Genomic DNA, 19,157 nt, shown 5'->3' with positions numbered 1-19,157 from the left:
AGTTTGGTGAAATTACTGATAATTTGACGCAAATTAGTCACCTTAGATCTCTTTGAAAGAGTTCTTGCATATTAGCGCACAATGATTTTGTATCTTATTGAGATACCTGAACTGAAGCATCAAACTCTTAAATACTGATGCCTTTCATACAAGGACAAAAATTCATAAAATAAACAGCTCACCTACATTTTTAAAACTGCAAATTTATACAAGCCCTGGAATCCCATCCATGAACCTTTTTTCTTCTTTTACAGTCTAAAGTTTACCTCAGAGCTTATGTTGCCTGCTGTTAAAAGTTAATTTGATATCGTTTCTGGATGTTCATTAGCTTCTAGCAGTGGTCCATAAATGCACGTTGCAGTTGGTGCTGGGAAAAGGTCATGAGGCAATCATTATCTGGGAGTTCTCCACAAATGGCATACCTTCTCTGCTGGTAGGTGTTATTACTGACATTTTGCAGTCAGCACCCCCATTCTACACTGTACAATTACTAAAACTAATCTCACCTGTCTCATGTCTCCTTGCGCTGTGAAAATTATGGCTTCCAGTCCATCATCTGTATACTGGACATTCTCCTTCTCAACCACCTGCATCAGTCGAGCCAGAATCTGAGCATCAGTGAGTTTCGTGTAACGCAGGACAGCACAGCGAGACTGGATAGGTTCTAAGAACATGCCATGAATATTACATGAATTCAATAGCATATGCGGAGGTGATTCCTCAATATAAACAATTATAACATCTTGAATGTTGAATTTAAGGCAAGGTTGCTTCAGGATGAGAATCTAGCTTTCCAAATTTGTTCTGGGCTTGAGCTGATCACAAGTTGACAGAAAACAGTCATTATGAAAAGAATCTTTCATCAATTTGTGGTTGGGCAGAGAGTTCTCTGTCTAGAAGAGGTATGTACAAATAGCCAGATATTACCTCTGACCAGCTTTTTTCAGGCATAGCACACAAAAGACACCAAGGAAATAACACAACATCTTTAGGCTCCACCAATTAGTGCAATAGTTATCCTCCTTATCTGGCAAATGCTGTAATTCGAAACAACTTGTATCCTTTGTATCACATAAAATAGTTGACAACAAAAATCGCTGTTAAATCATTTGGCAGATATTAAGAAACTAACAATAGAGGTAAAAGCAGACAGATGATTTGGTTACTGATTTGTGTAACATCCTAAAGGCACAGCTGGATCTGTCTAATGACCATCTCAAGCATACAGACACACCTAATCAACCATGCTTAGGCAAGTAGGAAACACTAAAATGTGCAGTACAGTATTAGCACTATACTGGGCTTAAACAGAAAATAAAGACTACTCTTTGGTTAAATTATATAGCAGCAGATAAAGAGCACTTCATTTTGGCAATCTCTTTCTTGCACCCCTCTCCAACACTATAATCTTTCACTTTACAACTCATTATGACAGCCCATCAAGCTCATGAGCTACAATCTCCCCTGGCCTAGATGCAGTCACTCAACTCAAGTTTTGAACTGTATGATTCATTGTGTAGGTGTTCAAGAGGATCTAGGCCAGGAAGTGGTAAGCTACTAAAAATAAACTATTGAATGACATGAGCCAAACAAATCACAAGATCAGCCCCAGGAGTGCTTACAATTCCATAGCTTGCCACTATGGCAACACCTGCTTTGTTGATACCATGCAAGGCTGTTTACAGTAAACTAAAAATGATTCCTTGCAATTTACAAAAGTTTCAATTGCTTGAAGGCACTACAGCCATGTAAGGCAGGTGCCAGCTGAATGTAATATTGCAATCTTTCAGGTCACTTTAAAGGTGGGGAGAGTTAATAGTTGGTAAGCATCAAGATATATTCCATGTTAAGGTGTAAACATTCACAGAAACATGAGATCCTTTATTTAAATCGATACAATTTATATTTACATAATATGATAAAGATTGCCAAACTGTCTTACTTTCTGTGACTAAATGTGCACGCAGTCCTACACCCAAGGACTGAACCTTCTCACTGCAAGTCCCTGTCTTTAAGATTCTCTCAGCATTTTGCAGCCTTGAACAGGCTTTTTAAAAATATATATAATGAGAATACACATGGTTTTTAACAGCTCAGATTAAACTAACAGAAATAATTGCTGTGGAAAAATGGTAAAGACCCAAAACAGGAGAATAGTCAATTTAATAACTTCTGGAGATGCATCTGTATATTTATCTGTTCAGCAAAAACCTACCTATGATTTTGTCTGAAGCGTTGCATGCCAGTGCAAAGCGAGTTGTTTTAGAGTAAATCTCCATTGTCCTCCTTAGGGCTTGTTGAGCTCCATCTGTCATACTTTAAATCAAACAAAGCTGAATAATATCAAATAAATAATAAGCCCTCTTCATCCATTATTCAGTCCTTGCTCATCTGTGGGAATCTCTGGAGAGGTTCAAATAAGCTTCATCTCTCTTCTAGGAGAAAGTGAGGTCTGCAGATGCTGGAGATCAGAGATGGAAATGTGTTGCTGGAAAAGCGCAGCAGGTCAGGCAGCATCTAGGGAACAGGCAGCATCAGGAAGAAGGGCTAATGCCCGAAACGTCGATTCTCCTGTTCCCTAGATGCTGCCTGACCTGCTGCGCTTTTCCAGCAACACATTTCCATCTCATCTCTCTTCTATAAGATGCTGGCCTGATAAGTGAGCTGGTGTCTACAGAATAACATATTTATATAGCATCTTTAACATAAATGAAACTTACCAATATGCTTCACAGAGTCATTATAACATGAAATATAGTCTTACGATACATAGATATTTGGTTAGATAATTAGAGAGGCACATTTAAGGAAGGAAGTGAGTTAGAGGCATTACAGTGATGAGAACTTCTACTGTTTGGGGCCGAGGCAATGAAAGACATGAAGCGATTTAAAACCAGGGATGACCTATAGACCAGATTTAGCGGGGTGGGTAGAACATATAGGGTTGAAAGTGTAAAAATATAGAGAGTGGTTAGGCCATGAAAAACCTGAGAACAAACATAAGAATTTTAAAAATCAGGATGCGGCTTGACTGGAATCAAAATATAGGTCAGAGTGCACTGGAGTGACAAGGAACTCTGACTTCATGCAAGGTGAGACCTGGACAGTTGAGTTCTGGATGGTTAAGTTTCTAAATATGAGGCACCAGACAGGGAACAAAGGCATGAATGGGGGTTTCAGCAGCAGACAAGCTGTGGGCGGTGGCAGTTTGCAATATTATAGAGTTAGAAGCAGGCTTTCCTTGAGGTGGCAGAAGGTTGGAAGTGTATCTCAGGAATGTCACACTGGAGGTTGGGAACATACTACACTCATTACCCATCAGTAATGGTTTTGTTGTCAGCAACAATGGAATGATCTCGACCAAAAATGGAGATGATACATTTCATGAACAGTAGTGATCATACTTTCAACTCTAGTGAACAGCTTTGAAGTGTATACACTTGCCAGATACTTCTTCTACAATCTTGGCAATCTTCAAAATGTTCCAAAAATATTTTATCAGCAATTAATTACTTTTTAAATTCAGCGACTATTATGTGTAAGCAAATTACACATGCCTTGTTCCTGCAAAGGAAATGACATGAAGGTAGTTTCTTTTAAAAAGTAACAGTGCTGTTGTGAATGAATTTTGGTCAGGACACCCAGGGAAAAAAAAAAATCAACCCCTGGAAATGAAGCTGTGGGATCTGTGTATTTACTCAGCAAGCAAATTAAACCTTTGGGTTAATACTTCATCAGAAAGATTTGATTATGTGCTCAAATCCTGGAATGGGACTTCAATCCATATGCTCTGACTTGGGGATTGGGAAGCATAGCCAGTGGTTTACTTAAATACACTCTTAGAGCCAACACAGAGGTTGGCGACTCCTGGCAGCAAGTCACAACCTTAGAAACGATTGCACACAGTGCAAGTACCCACCAGCAGCTGTTGACATACAAGCTCTTGTTTATACACTGCATTCAAATAATGTGAGTGCAACGTTTTCAAATTACTAAGAGCTGTGACGAGATTTACAGAGCCTTTAGTCACTTTATGCTTGGATCTGCCCAAGATAGTCATGGTTTTTGTTCTGACCACAATCGCAAAGCAATAAAAAAAGTGCTGAGCTGACCAGAAATACAGACTGGAAAGGATATCCCTACCACACTCAAACTGAAGCTTTGTTAACACCTGCCTGCTGTCTCAGACTAAATTACAAATGCAACAATGAAACTTTCATTCTGAAATACATGAATCTTCTCACCTGTCAGCTTCATCCAGGATAATGATTTTGTGACGACTTTTTGGCAGTGTGACTTTCTGCTGGGCAAACATTTTGATTTTGTTTCTGACCACATCAATACCCCTGTAACAAAGACAAGCCGTATTCATATCAAAGTCATAATCCAACATTATCAAAGACAAAATATTTGGTACTGGACTGATTTATTATGCAGACCAAGAACTAATCTAAATTTCTCAAACTTTGCTGAACCCCAATGACAGTTGATGCAAGACACAAAAAGGTTTACTCATTCTCTAAGGGAGCCCTTCTGAAAGTGAAGGCTAAGACAATAGCTAGAAGCATTTTATTCTGTCCAGCCTCAAATAATTCAACAATCAGTACCTTGAGGAAGGCATGAAGATGGGCTTGGGAGCGGTTACTTTATGCAAAACATGTCGGCAGAAGTGGGTACTGCAGATGCTGGACATTAGAGTCAGGATCACAGTGGTGCTGGAAACGCACAGCAGGTCAGGCAGTATCTGAGGAGCAGGAAAATCAACATTTCAGGCAAAAGTCATTCATCAGGAATTCGATTTTCCTGCTCGTCGGATGCCGCCTGACCTGATGTGCTTTTCCAGCACCACTCTAATCTTGACTCTTATGCAAAACACACCCCAATTCTTCTTCTAGCCAGCCTCATTTTCCAAACTGCTGCCATCTGGAACATGTTGACATTCTGGAGGGGATGGGGAACATCAGGAGGTTATGGTTATGGTGCCAACAAAACAGGTGAAAAAGGGAAGAGGTCCTGCTAACAGAACACTGAGCTAGGAAATAAGTTAAAAAGCAAGATGCTTTACTCCCAGTACCATGTGCTGGTTAGGTCAGGAACAGGATTGGTTAAAGGGATGGTGCAGGAGGGAGGAATTTAGATTAGAGTCAAAGAGACAGATGTACAGCATGGAAGGAGACGCTTTCATCCAACCCGTCCATGCCGACCCAACCTAGTCCCACCTGCCAGCACCCGGCCCATATCCCTCCAAAAACTTCCTATTCATATACCCATCCAAATGCCTTTTAAATGTTGCAATTGTACCAGCTCCACCACTTCCTATTGCAGCTCATTCCATACATGTACCACCCTCTGTGTGAAAATGTTGCCCCATAGGTCTCTTTCATATCTTTCCCCTCTCACCCTAAACCTATGCCCTCTAGTTCTGGACTCCCTGACCCCAGGGAAGACTGTCTATTTATCCTATCCATGCCCCTCAATTTTCTAAACCTCTATAAGTTCACCCCTCAGCCTCTGACACTCCAGGGTAAACAGCCCTAGCCTGCTCAGCCTCTCCCTATAGCTCAAATTCTCCACCCAACTCCAGCTCCTCACAGACTGCGTTGGGGAACTGGAGCTAGATGAACTTCGGATCATTCGGGAGGCTGAGGGGGTGAGGAAGAGGAGTTATAGGTAGTCACACCTAAGTTACAGGATAGACGTAGCTGGCCGACTGTCAGGAGAGGAAAAGCGAATAGGCAGATAGTGCAGGGATGCCCTATGCCCGCCCCACTCAACAACAAATATGCCACTTTGGATACTGTTGTTGGGGGGAGGAGCGAAGGGAGAAAGAGATGACATATCAGGGGAAAGCCACAGCAGCCAGGTCTCTGGCACTGAGCCCAGTTCTGTGGCTCAGAAGGGAAGGGAGAATCAGAGAGCGATAATGATAGGAGATTCGATTGGTTAGAGGAACAGACTGGAGACTCTGTGATCACGAACAAGACTCCCAGATAGTACGGTGCCTTCCAGTGCCAGGGTCAGGGATGTCTCAGATCGAGTCTACAAGTTTCTTAAGGGGGAGGGTGAATAGCCAGAAATTGTGGTATACACCGTACCAATGACGTGGCTAGGAAAACGGATGAAGACCTGAAAAGTGAATACAGGGAGTTAGGTTGGAAGCTAAAAGGCAGGAAGAGCAGACCAGTAATCTCAGGATTGCTACCTGTGCCACAGGCAGGTGAAGCTAGGAACAGAGAGCAAGTGCAGATGAACATGTGGCTGCACAGCTGGTGTGGGAGGGAGGGCTTCAGATATTATTAGATTAGATTCCCTACAGCGTGGAAACAGGCCCTTCGGCCCAACCAGTCCACACCAACCCTCTGAAGAGTAACCCACCCAGACCCATTTCCCTCAGACTAATACACCTAACTCTATGGGCAAGTTAACGTGGCCAATTCACCTGACCTGCACATCTTTGGACTGTGGGAGGAAACCCATGCAGACACGGGGAGAATGTGCAAACTCCACACAGAAAGTCGCCTCAGGTTGGAATTGAACCTTGGAACCCTGGTGCTGTGAGGCAGCAGTGCTGACCAGAGCCACTGTGCCGCCCCATGTGGATCACTGGGGGATGGTGGGACCTGTACAAGGACAACGGGTTGCACATGAACTGGAGGGGTACCAATACCCTGGGCGGGAGGTTTGCTAGTGCACTTTGGGAGGGTTTAAACTAGTTTGGAAGGGCCTTGGGCATCAGAGGTACAGATCAGAAGATGGGATAGCTGGTGAACAGGCAGATACAACGTGCAGAGAGCCTGTAAGGAAGGATAGACAGTTTATAAAGCAATGTTGCAGTCAGTGTAATGGGTCGAAGTGCGTCTATCTTAATGTAGTAAGTGTCAGGAATAAGGGTGATGAACACCGAGCATAGATCAGTACTTGGAGCTACGATGTTGTTGTCATTATGGAGACTTGGATATCACAGGGGTAGGATTGGTTGTTAGATGTTCTGGAGTTTCGATGTTTCAAAAGGAATGGGAGGAGAAAGGTGGGTGAGTGGCATTGTTAATCAGTGATAGTATCACACCTGTAGAAAGGGAGGGCGTTGAGGAGGGTTTGTCCACAGAGTCAGTATGGGTGGAAGTCAGGAACAGCAAAGGAGCAGTCACTTTTTTGGGAGTTTTCAACAGACCTCCCCAATAGCAACAGAGCCGGAAGAGCAGATTGGGAGACAGATTTTGGAAAGGTGCAGAAGTAACAGGGTTAGATTAGATTACTTACAATGTGGAAACAGGCCCTTCGGCCCAACAAGTCCACACCGCCCCGCCGAAGCGCAATCCACCCATACCCCTACCCCTACATTTTACATTTGCCCCTTACCTAACATTACGGGCAATTTAGCATGGCCAATTCACCTGACCTGCACATCTTTGGACTGTGGGAGGAAACCGGAGCACCCGGAGGAAACCCACGCAGACACGGGGAGAACGTGCAAACTCCACACAGTCAGTCGCCTGAGGCGAGTATTGAACCCAGGTTTCTGGCGCTGTGAGGCAGCAGTGCTAACCACTGCGCCACCGTGCCGCCCGTGTTGTTATGGGTGACTTCAACTTCTCTAATATTGATTGGAACTTCCTTAGTGCAAATAGTTTCGATGGGGCAGATTTTGTCATGTGTGTCCAGGAAGGATTCCTGACTCAATAGGTAGATAGGCCGATTAGAGGGAAGCCATATTGGATTTGGTGCTTGGCAACGAACCAAGCCAGGTGTCAAGATTTCTCGATGGGAGAGCATTTCGTGATAGCGATCACAACTCCCTGACCATTACTATAGTCATGGAGAGGGATAGGAGCAGATGGTATGGAAAAGTATTTAATTCGGGGAGGGGGAATTACAATGTTATTATGCAGGAGGTGTGGTGCATAAATTGGGAGCAGATATTCTCAGGGAAATGCATGACAGAAATATGGAGGTTGATTAGGGAGCACATGCTGAGAGTGCTGGACAGGTTTGTCCCACTGAGACAAGGAAAGGATTGTAGGATGAAGGAACCTTGGGTGACCAAGAATGTAGAACTTCTAGTCAAGAGGAAGGAAGAAGCTTACTTAAGGCTGAGGAGACAAGGATCAGACAGGGGTCTAGAGGATCACAAAGTAGCAAGGAAGGAAGGAACTGAAGAGTGGACTTAGGAGAGCAAGAAGGTGGCATGAAAAAGCCTTGGCAGGTAGGATAAAGGAAAACCCCAAGGCATTCTACACTTATGTAAGAAACAAGAGGATGACCACAGTGACGGTAGGGCCAATCAAAGAATGGACTTAGGAGAGCAAGAAGGTGGCATGAAAAAGCCTTGGCAGGTAGGATAAAGGAAAACCCCAAGGCGTTCTACACTTATGTAAGAAACAAGAGGATGACCACAGTGACGGTAGGGCCAATCAGGGATAGCGGACGGAACTTGTATCTGGAGTCGGAGGAAGTAGAGGAGGTCCTTAAATGAATAGTTTGCTTCAGTATTCACTCACGAGAGGGACCTTACCGTTTGTGAAGACAGAGTGAAACAGGCTGATGAGGAAGCACTGGAGATTTTGAAAAACTTGAGGATAGATAATTTGAGGATAGGACCAGATGGGATATACCCAAGGTTGTATACAGGAAGAGAGGAAAGAGATTACTGCACTTTGGTGATGATCTTTGCATCCTCACAGTCCACCGAAGCACTATCAGATGATTGAAGTGTGGCAAATGTTATTCTCTTGTTCAAGAAAGGGAATAGGATTAACCATGGGAATTACAGACGAGTCAGTCTTACATCGGTGGTGGAAAAGGTATCGTAGAGGATTCTGAAAGAGAGGATTTATGATTACTTGGAAAACCATAGCTTGATCGAGATGGTCAGCACAGCTTTGAGAGGGACAGTTCATGCCTCACAAATCTTATTGAATTCTTTGAGGATGTGGCAAAATATATTAATGAAGGATATGGTGTACATGGACTTTAGCAAGGTGTTTGATAAGGTCCTCCATGGTAGGTTCATTGTGAAAATGAGGTAGCATGGAATACAGGGAAATCTGGCTGTCTGGATATAGAATTGGTTGGTCCATAGAAGACAGTGGGTAGTATTCAGCATGGAGTCTAGATTAGAGTGGTGCTGGAAAAGGCGTAGTAAAATCGACGTTTTGGGCAAAAGCCCTTCATCAGGAATACAGAATCCGCAGTCATTGTTTTTACCTAGTATTCAGCCTGGAGCTTGGTGACCAGTGGTTTTCTGCAGGGATCTGTTCTGGAACATTTGTTCTTTGTGATTTTTATAAATGACTTGGATGAGGAAGTGGAAGGGGGGTTAGTAATTTTGACAATGACACAAAGGTTGGTGGAGTTGTGGAAGGTTGCAAAGGGACATTGACAGGATGCAGAACTGGACTGAGAAGTGGCAGATGGAGTTCAACTTGGAAAAGTTAGAAGTCATTCTCTTTAGAAGGTCAAATTTGAATGCAGATCACAGGTTAAGGCAGTATTCTTGGCACAGTGCAGGAACAGAGACATCTTGGGGTACACGTCCATAGATCCCTCCAAGTTGCCACCCAAGTTGATAGGGTTGTTAACAAGGCGTATGGTGTGTTGGCTTTCATGGGCACGGGGATTGAGTTTAAGAACCGCAAGGTTATGCTGCAGCTCTCTAAAGCCCTGGTAGACCACACTTGGAGTATTGTGTTCAGTTCTGGTCACCTCATTATAGAAAGGATGTGGATGCTTTACAGAGAGTGCAGAGGAGATTTACTAGGACGCTGCCTGTACTGGAGGGCATATCTTATGAAGAAAAGTTGAGGGAGCTAGGACTTTTCTCACTGGAACAAAGCGGGATGACAGGTGATTTGAGAAAGGTGTACAAGATGATGAAAGGCATAGATAGAGTGGATAGCCAGAGACTTTTCCCCAAGGTGGAAATGGCTATCATGAGGGGGCATAATTTTAAGGCGACTGGAAGAAGGTTTAGGAGAGATGTCAGAGGTCAGTTCTTTACACACAGTGGTGGGTGTGTGGAATTTACTGCCAACGGTGGTAGTAGATACATCAGAAACATTTAAGCAATTCTTGGATAGGCACATGGATGAAAGTAAAATGAAGAATATGTAGGTTAGTTTGATCTGAGAGTAGGAATAAAGGTCAGCACAACATCAAAAGGGCTTGTACTATTCTTTACTGGCTGTCATTACAAGAGTCTTTGAGTACAGGATCAAGAAAGTCTCATTGCTGCTGTACAGGCCTTTGTGAGACCACACTTTGTTGTACTCAGCAGTTTTTCATGTCACAGCTGAAATGCAGTAAACGTTTATCAGTCTGATTTCTGGGATGGCAGGTCTGTTCTGTGAGGAGAGATTGTGGGTTGACTGTACTTGTATTCACTGGAGTTTAGAAGAGCTAGTGGGGATCTCATTGAAATATTAGATGTTAACAGGGCTGATGCACCCCGACAATGGGGTCACTATCTCAAGTGAAGCAGTAGGCTATTTTGAACAGAGATGATGAGAAACATTTCCCAGAGAGTGGATGAATGCATGGAATTTTCTATTTCAAAAGGCTGTGGAGTCCAGGTAACTGAACCTATTTTAAAAAAGAGAGATAGATTTCTAGATGTTAAAGTTGTCAAGAATGGGAAGAGAGCAGAATTATGATATTGAGATACAGGACCACCAGTGATCATGTTGAATGACAGAGCAGCCAAATGGCCTATTCTAGCTTCTACTTTGTTTTTATTATCTCGTCACCTCCTGAATCAGAGGTTTTACAGTGTGGAAAAAAAATCTGTTACCACCTTTCTCACATTAAAATAGTTACAATTTTAGGATGTAAATCACTAGCTGAGTCACTTTGAATCCACAAAACGCACAAGCATCCTGTGCTTAGCTCAAATCCAAGATTTATTTTAATACCTGTCTTCATTGCAGAAATGAGATAATCTCAGGTCCAACCCTGTTCAATTATCTCAAAGGTTCATCACTATCAACTGTCACATAAAAACCACTCATTACAATTCAGCAGAACTATAAAATCAGTTTATTCACACCAAACAATTAGTAGACAGTAACTGGCATTACAGGTGAATGGACTGCGTCGTGAAACACTAGGTCATATTTTGATTTTCATGTTTAATGTGTCAACTGCCCCTACTGTTCCAATAATCAGCCCTGACTCAAGCAACAAAAATGTCAGGTAGGGATTCAGAACAAAACATTGGGAAAATGCTATTTTAGAATACAACATATTGTGCAAGATTATATTTCGCAACAGCCCAACACAGCAAGAGTACAGCTGTTTCCAAGATAATGCACTCTCTTTTTAAGCTACGGTTACAATCAAAAGCAATGCTTGCTGCACTGGCTTTAGTTTGTACTTTTAAATACAAATAGTAGCAGCAAAATTTGCTCAACTGATGGCTTGCCATCAGACCTAAGCTGGAAAAATGCAGCCGCGTTTGTTCACTTACTGGAAAAGTGATTACAGATTAGAATTTGTGACTCTGCCTTAGGAAGGTTGGCACCTTCAGAGAATTGGCATTAAGTATACAAAATGGGAAAGCAATTCATAGTGAAGGCAACAGTTGGAGTGCTAATCCCCAAGAACCCCACTGCAATTATTGAAAAGTTTTAATAAGTACTCTGTATGGAAGAGGAGGTCATGAATGGTCATGTATGATACACCAGAAAGTATTTTTCTTTCTTTTTCCCCAGGAATCACCATACTCTAAAATTCAATCCAGGTGAATAATATTACTCTGATCTATTTTAGAGGCATAGCAAGAAACAATGCAAAATATCCTGCATCTTACCGGTCATTTGAGGCATTGAGCTCAAGAACAGCATCTTTCAGTGCAGGTCCCAACAATGCACGTGCTAAGCACAGGATGCTTGTGGTTTTTCCAGTTCCAGGTGGACCCTTAACAAAAATAAGGCATTAGCTTTTAAAGATGCTATTTCTCATTTGTTGTATTTTATTAAATTGCATCTTATAGTTCATTTCAACTGTATAGTTATATTTTCTGTACATCAATGGGACAAAACATCACTGAGTGGTTGCGTAGTTTGTGGCAATGAGGTTGATTTTCCATAAACCAACTAATGTCCATCTGCTAAATAATCAGAGGATAAATATAAATTTTGTGGGTAAGGCCAACAGTTATTGCCCACCCCTAACTGTCCTTGAATAGCTTGCTGATCATTTCAGAGAGCAGTTAAGAGTTAACCACATTGCTGAGAGTCTGGAGTCACAAGTAAGGATGGCAGATTTCCTTTCCAAAAGGACATTAGTGAACTAGGTGAGTTTTTACAAAAATTTCATAAAAAGTATGTGTTTTGAAGACTTTCAAGAAAGATGCAGAACAAGGACTAAAGGGTCAAAGGATATGGGGAGAAAGGTGAGAACGAGACACTAAGTAGGAGGATCTGCCATAGTATATTGAATGGATTACTCTTATTTGTGCTTACGCTTCCCCATTTCACAGAGAGGCTTTCAATTCCAGATTTTTTTGTGGAATTAAATGCCTTCACCTTCGATGAATGGCAGACAGTTGAGGTTTGTCAAATTAAGTTACCAATAACAACTTAAAAGGGACTGCGCTAAATATTTCCCACCAACAGTCAAACACAATGATCTTGAAGTAGTCAATGATTTCCCATGAATATCAACATTGAATTTTGACATCATGTATGAAATCAAACTAAACATTAGTGTGGTTTTTCCCTGACCTAGAAAGTATTTTCCACCTTTTCTTTCTGTTCATATTCCCCCCACTCCGTGCTACCTGTCCCTGAATTCCTTTATTTCCTATCCCTAATTGCAACTGAATGGTGAGGCCTCTTCTGAAGTACAGTGTTGGTTCTGGTCGTCCTGTTATAGGAAAGATATTATTAAGCTGTAGAAAGATTTACCAGAACGTTGCCAGGAATGGAGAGTTTGAGTTATAAGGAAAGGCTGGGACATTTTTCAACTGGAGCGTAGGAGGTTGAAAGGTGACCTTCGAGGTTTGTAAAATCATGAAGGGCATAGACAAGGTGAAAGGCAGGTGCCTTTTCCCTGAGGTAGGGGGATTTCAAGACTAGGGGACGTATTTTTAAAGTGAAAGAAGAGAGATCTAAAAAAAAAGACATGGGGTCAATTATATTTTTTATACAGAGTGGTTCATGTTTGGAATGAACTTAGAGAGAAAATGATGGATACAGCTATAGTTACAACATTTAAAAGACATTTAGTTAAGTACATGAATAAGAAGAAATGTTTGGAGGGATACGGGCCAAGCACAGGCAGGTGGGACTGGTTTAATTTGGGATTATATCGCCATGGACTGATTGGACTAAAAGGATATGCTTCTGTGCTATATGATTCTATGAAATGAATAAAAAGTCGAGGCGCCTAATAGTTCACCTTTCTAGCATTCAGATATAGGAGATTAAAGCTATAGATCACCATAAAGATGAAATTTACATCCAATCTGGGTGGGGAGAAAAGTGGTTATCATGGATTGAATTCAGTGAGCTCTCCCTCAAATGTTATTGCTGGCAAATTTCGCATTACTTTTGAAACAAATAGTGGAGATTAAAATTCCTAATCAATGGGAAAGTGGCATAAAGTCAAAGTATAGGCAATCTCACCTACTCAATAAGCACGGGTGAAGCCATTGTACAATTTTTAAAAATTAATTTGTGGGATGTGGGCATAGCTGGCTGACGCATATTTATTTCTCGAACTGCTGCAGTCTATGTGCTGCAGTTTGACCCACAGTGCCTTTTAGGATAAATTCCACCATTTTGACCCACTGACAGTGAAGGAATGCCAATATTTCCAAGTCAGGATGCTGAATGACATGGAGAGGAACTTGAAGGTGGTGGCGTTCCCATATATCTGCTGCCTATGTCCTGGATGGAAATGGCTTTGGGTTTGGAAGGTGCTGTCTGAAGATTTTTTTTTGAATGTCTGCAGTACATTTTGCAGAGAGTAAACACTGCTGCTACTGAGCATCAGTAGTGGAGGGTGTGATAGCATGTTATGCCAATCAAGCCAGCGGCTATGTCCTGGATGATGTCAAGCTTCTTGATTGTCGTTTGGAGCTGCACTCATCCACGCAAATGAGGAGTATTCCACCACACTTCTGACTTGTAGATGGTGGACAAACTTTGGGCAGTTAGGTAGTGTGTAATTTGCCACAGTATTCCTAACCTCTGACTTGTGCTTGTAATCACCATGTTTAGTGGCAGATCCAGTTGAGTTTCTGATCAATGATAAACCCCAGGATGTTGACAGTGCGGGATTCAGTGATGATAACACCACAGAATGTCAAGGCATGGTGGTAAGATAGTCTCTTATTAGTGATGGTCATTGCCTGGCATTTGTGTGGTGCGACTATTACTTGTCACGTGCCAGCCCAAGCCTGGGTATTGTCCAGATTTTGTTGCATTTGAACATGGACTGCTTCAGTATCGGAGTCATCAAGAATGGTGGTGAACATCACTTCTGACCTTATGATGGAGAGAAGGTTATTGATCAAGCAGTTGAAGATTGGGCCGAGGACAGTCCCCTGAGGAATTTCTGCACAGATGTCCTGGAGCTAAATGACTGACCAACAACCTCAGTCATCTTCTTATGTGTCAGATATGACTTCAATCAGCAGAGAGTTTCCCCCAATTTCAGTTTTGCTAGGGCTTCTTGATCCCACACTTGGTTGAATGCAGTCTTGACGTCAAGGGCTGTCTCTCACATCTCAGCTTGAAATTAAATTCTTTTGCCCATTTGGAAATAAGACTGTAAATAAAATCAGGAGTTGAGTGGCCCTGGCAGAACCCAAACTGGGTGTCACTGAGCAGATTATTGCTGAGCAGGTGCTGCTTGATAGCACTATTATTGACACCTTCCATTATTTTACTGATGACCGAGAGTAAACTGATTGGGCAGGAATGGCTGGATTGGATTTGTCCTGCTTTTTATGTGTAGGACATACCTGGGCAATTTTCCACATTGGTCAGTAGGTACCAGTACTGGAAGAGCTTAGCTAAGGGTTCAGCAAGCTCTAGAGCACAAATCCTAAGTGCTATTGCCAGAATGTTGTCAGGGCCTGTAGCCTTAGTATCCAGTGTCTCCAACTGTTTCTTGATATCATGTGGAGTGAACTGAATTGACTGATAACTGGTAGCTGTAACATTGGAGACCACTGCAGGAGGCAGAGATGGATCATTCCCTTGGCACTTTTAGCTGAAGATTGCTGTGAATGTTTCAGCCTTAGCTTTTGCACTAATGTGCTGGGCTCTTCCATCATTGAGGATGAGATATTTGTAGACCCTCCTTCTCCAGTGAATTGTTTAATCGTCCACTACCATTCGCGACTCAATGTGGCAGAATTGCACAGGTTAGATCTGTTGCACTGGCTGTGAGATTGTTTAGCTCTGTAGATCACTTGCTGCTTATGCTGTCGGCATGCAAGTAGTCTTAAATAAAGTGAGGACTGCAGATTCTGGAGAGTCACAGTCAAAAGGTGTGGCGCTGGAAAAGCACAGCAAGTCAGGCAGCATCCAAGGAGCAGGAGAATTGACATTTCAGACATAATCCCTTCATCAGGATTGTGTGCAAGGTGGTGGCTTGGTGGCTTCACAAGATTACCATCTCATTTTCAGGCAAATCTGGTGCCGCTCCTAGAATGCCCTCCTGCACTCTCCATTGAACTAGGGTTGATCCCCTGGCTTGATGGTAATGGTTGAGTGGAAGATATGCTGGGCATATCTGATATTGCAGATTGTACCGGAATCCAGCCTATAGTGCCTCATGCATGCCCAGTCTTGAGTTGATAGATCTGTTCCAAGTCTATCCCATTGAGCACATACAAAGGCAGGACCTTGTCTCCACAAGGACTGTGCAGTTGCCATTGGTACTGATATGGTCGCGGAAAGATGCATCTGCAGCTGGCAGATTGGAAAGGATGAGGTCAAGTATGTTTTTCCTTTTTGTTGGTTCCTTCACCACCTGCTGTAGACCCAGTTTATGTCCTTTAGGAATGGAGTTTGGGGTGCTGGAAAAGCACAGAGGGTCAGGCAGCATACGGGGCGAATGTTTGAAGGACTTATGCCTAAAACGTCAATTCTCCTGCTCCTTGGATTCTGCCTGACCTGCTGTGCTTTTCCAGCATGACACACACCACTCTGACCTCCAGCATCTGCAGTCCTCACTTTCTACTGGGCCCTTTAGGACACAAACAGCTGTGTTGCTACAGACTCACTCAGTGGCGGACATTGCAATTTTCCACCCAGACTGCATTTTGTGCCCTTGCCATCCCCTGTGTTTCCAAGTGTTCTTCAATATGGAGGGGTACCAATTCACCATCCTGAGGGAGTTTGGTACATGGTAATCGGTAGGTAGTTTCCTTGCCCATGTTTAACCTGAAGCCACAAGACTTCATGGGGTCCAGAGTCAATGTTGTGGACTCTCAGGGCAACTCCCTTTCATTGTATACCATAGTACCACCATCTCTGCTGAGTCTGTCCCACCAGAGCAGGAATATCCAGGGTTGGTGATGTCTTCGTCATTTTCTGTAATGTATGATTCTATGAATATGGCTGTCATACTGTTACTTGGCTAGTCTGTAAGACAGCTCTCCCAATTTTGGCACTAGCTCCTAGATGTTAGCTAGAAAGACTTTGCTGGGTCAACAGGGCTATTTCTGCCATTGTGCTTTCTACTGCCCAGGTCAATGCCAAGTAACCCATTCGGTTTTGTTCGAGACTTTCTAGTGATTGATACAACTGAATGGCTTGCCAGGCTATTTCAGAAGACAACCGAGAGTCAATCACATTACCGAGAGTCTGGAGTTACATCTAAGCCAGACTAGGCAAAGGACTTATCAGAGAATCTCAACTGTTTGACTGCTGAAAACAGTTTCATGGTCATAAGTAGATCTTTAATTATTTAATGCAAATTCCACCATCTGCCGTGGCAGGATTCCCCAGATCATTAGCCGAGTTTCTGGATTAATAGTCTAGCCATAATACCTCATTCAGATCACGGAACATCAATCAATTGTCATTGGTAAAATATGAAAGGGCAGCAACAGTAAGTTAGTATGCATCAATTTTTCCCTTTAACTTGTCTAACAGCAGAGAAGACAATCAGTTAAGCAGGAAAAATAGTTTTAGCTTTACAGCTTAAAATGATATTTCTGAGGTTCTGTTCTTAGGAAAACATCAGGCATTAATATGTTTCAGATTAAACAGAATACAGAGGAACCTCAATTATCTTGCATTTGATTAACCGAATTTTGGATTATCCAAACAAGACCGCAAGGTCTCAATGCTTGGCTAACAGTGTTATTCAGCATTCGATTATCTGAATGAAATACTTCCCGCTGTATCCTTTGGATAATCAAGGTTCCTCTGTATATTGATGATATCAATCTTTTGTTGACTAACAAAGTTGCAGGTTCTGGAAACACCTCAGTATGTTACTATGATACATTCCTGTAAGATAATTAAATAGGTGCCGGCATAGGTAGTGATTCATACTCACTGCAATTATGATGTTGGGTACATTTCCCTCCCTTGCGAACACCTGTTAAAGACAACATAATGAAATCACAGGAGTATGTGTAGCCAGTCTGTACTTGAACATTCAAAAGGTGACCTGATTTGTAAGTACAGGATCACAAAATATGGGACTACTGTAATATTCCTGAGGAAACATATGTATCTAACTTTTCATTTAAAAGTTTTATTTTTCAGTAAAGACACAATATTACACTGAAAGACATAGCCCAGGTGTCATTAATGGTGTAGACATCGTCAGAACTATTCATTATTCAGTTTAGATGGGGAAGCAGATAACCATTACTGTTTAAATCTACAAAACCTCATTGGAGACTGTAGCTGTGCTCTACGAATAAAAAATCAGTCAGATTTTGGGTTATAGATTTGAGAAGTTATATATTAATTGTTTACCAAGCAGATTCCTGATGAAGGGCTTATGGCTGAAATGTCGATTCTCCTGTTTCTTGGATGCTGCCTGACTTGCTGCACTTTTCCAGCATCACACACTTGGTTAATATCCCTCTCAAGTTGGAGGTAGCTTGTATCAACAATTGATACTGCACTGTAACCAAGTGTTAGAATCTAACTCTCTTCCTTGCTCAGTACATCAGCATGCGGTTCTTCAGCCCATTATGTTATTCCAGTCATTTGGTTTGTCTCCAACACCACCTTATTTTTAATTTTTTGTAGCAATCTTTCTGCCTCATGTAATTGAATTATATGTCATTGTTTCACTTGTATTTCAGCTGCTGATACTTGACTCACACCAACTGGCACTTTTGATTACCTGCAGAGACCTAACAGTCAGCCTGTTGACACCCCACTCATTCCATTTGCATGATCTTTTGATCTCTCTGCCCATTGATCTCTGTCTATAAATTCTGTGATATGGAGGAGCCAGTGTTGGACTGGGATGGGCAAAGTTAAAAAACCAGGTTATAGTCCAACAGGTTTACTTGGAAGCACTAGCTTTCGAAGTGCTGCTCCTTCATCAAATACAATTCTGCAAATATGCAGACACCACCCATCATGTGCGCAGTAGGTACTCATGTGACTCGGCCAAGGTGGTCTCTTTCATATTGAGTCAGAGGTGTACAGCATGGAAACAGACCCATCCACGCCGAACAGATATCCCAACCCAATCTACTCCCACCTGCCAGCACCCGGCCCATATCCCTCCAAACCCTTCCTATTCATATACCCATCCAAATGCCTCTGAAATGTTGCAATTGTACCAGCCTCCACCACATCCTCTGGCAGCTCATTCCATACACGTACCACCCTCTGCGTGAAAACATTGCCCTTAGGTCTCTTTTATATCTTTCCCCTCTCACCCTAAACCTATGCCCTCTAGTTCTGGACTCCCCGATCAAAGGGAAAAGATTTTGTCTATTTATCCTATCCATGGCTCTCAATTTTGTAAACCTTTATAAGGTCACCCCTCAGCCTCTGACACTCCAGGGAAAACAGCTCAGCCTGTTCAGCCTCTCCCCATAGCTCAAATCCTCCAACCCTGGCAACATCCTTGTAAATCTTTTCTGAACCCTTTCAACTTTCACAACATCTTTCTGATAGAAAGGAGACCAGAATTGCATGCAATATTTCAACAGTGGCCTAACCAAT

At 42.4% G+C, this 19,157-nt stretch overlaps 1 protein-coding gene across 2 annotated transcripts in view; it reads right to left on the bottom strand.

Annotated features, from left to right (window-relative positions):
- rfc2 (replication factor C (activator 1) 2) overlaps positions 1-19,157 on the bottom strand; it is a 38,037-nt gene that overhangs the window by 9,963 nt on the left and 8,917 nt on the right. Inside the window, exons 3-7 of one of the 2 annotated variants that reach the window (XM_043718800.1) lie at positions 17,518-17,559; positions 11,804-11,910; positions 4,245-4,346; positions 2,216-2,316; positions 507-664 (exon numbers count right to left, since the gene is read on the bottom strand). In XM_043718800.1, the coding sequence (XP_043574735.1) occupies positions 507-664; positions 2,216-2,316; positions 4,245-4,346; positions 11,804-11,910; positions 17,518-17,559 (510 nt within the window). Of the gene's footprint in view, positions 1-506; positions 665-2,215; positions 2,317-4,244; positions 4,347-4,607; positions 4,739-11,803; positions 11,911-17,517; positions 17,560-19,157 lie in introns of those variants that run through there. The other variant, XM_043718801.1, reaches the window with a different exon arrangement.

The sequence above is a fragment of the Chiloscyllium plagiosum genome, chromosome 28 (genome assembly GCF_004010195.1).
Source record: "Chiloscyllium plagiosum isolate BGI_BamShark_2017 chromosome 28, ASM401019v2, whole genome shotgun sequence".
NCBI classification, from domain to species: Eukaryota; Metazoa; Chordata; class Chondrichthyes; order Orectolobiformes; family Hemiscylliidae; genus Chiloscyllium; species Chiloscyllium plagiosum.
This window is presented reverse-complemented; position numbering and strand designations above follow the sequence as displayed.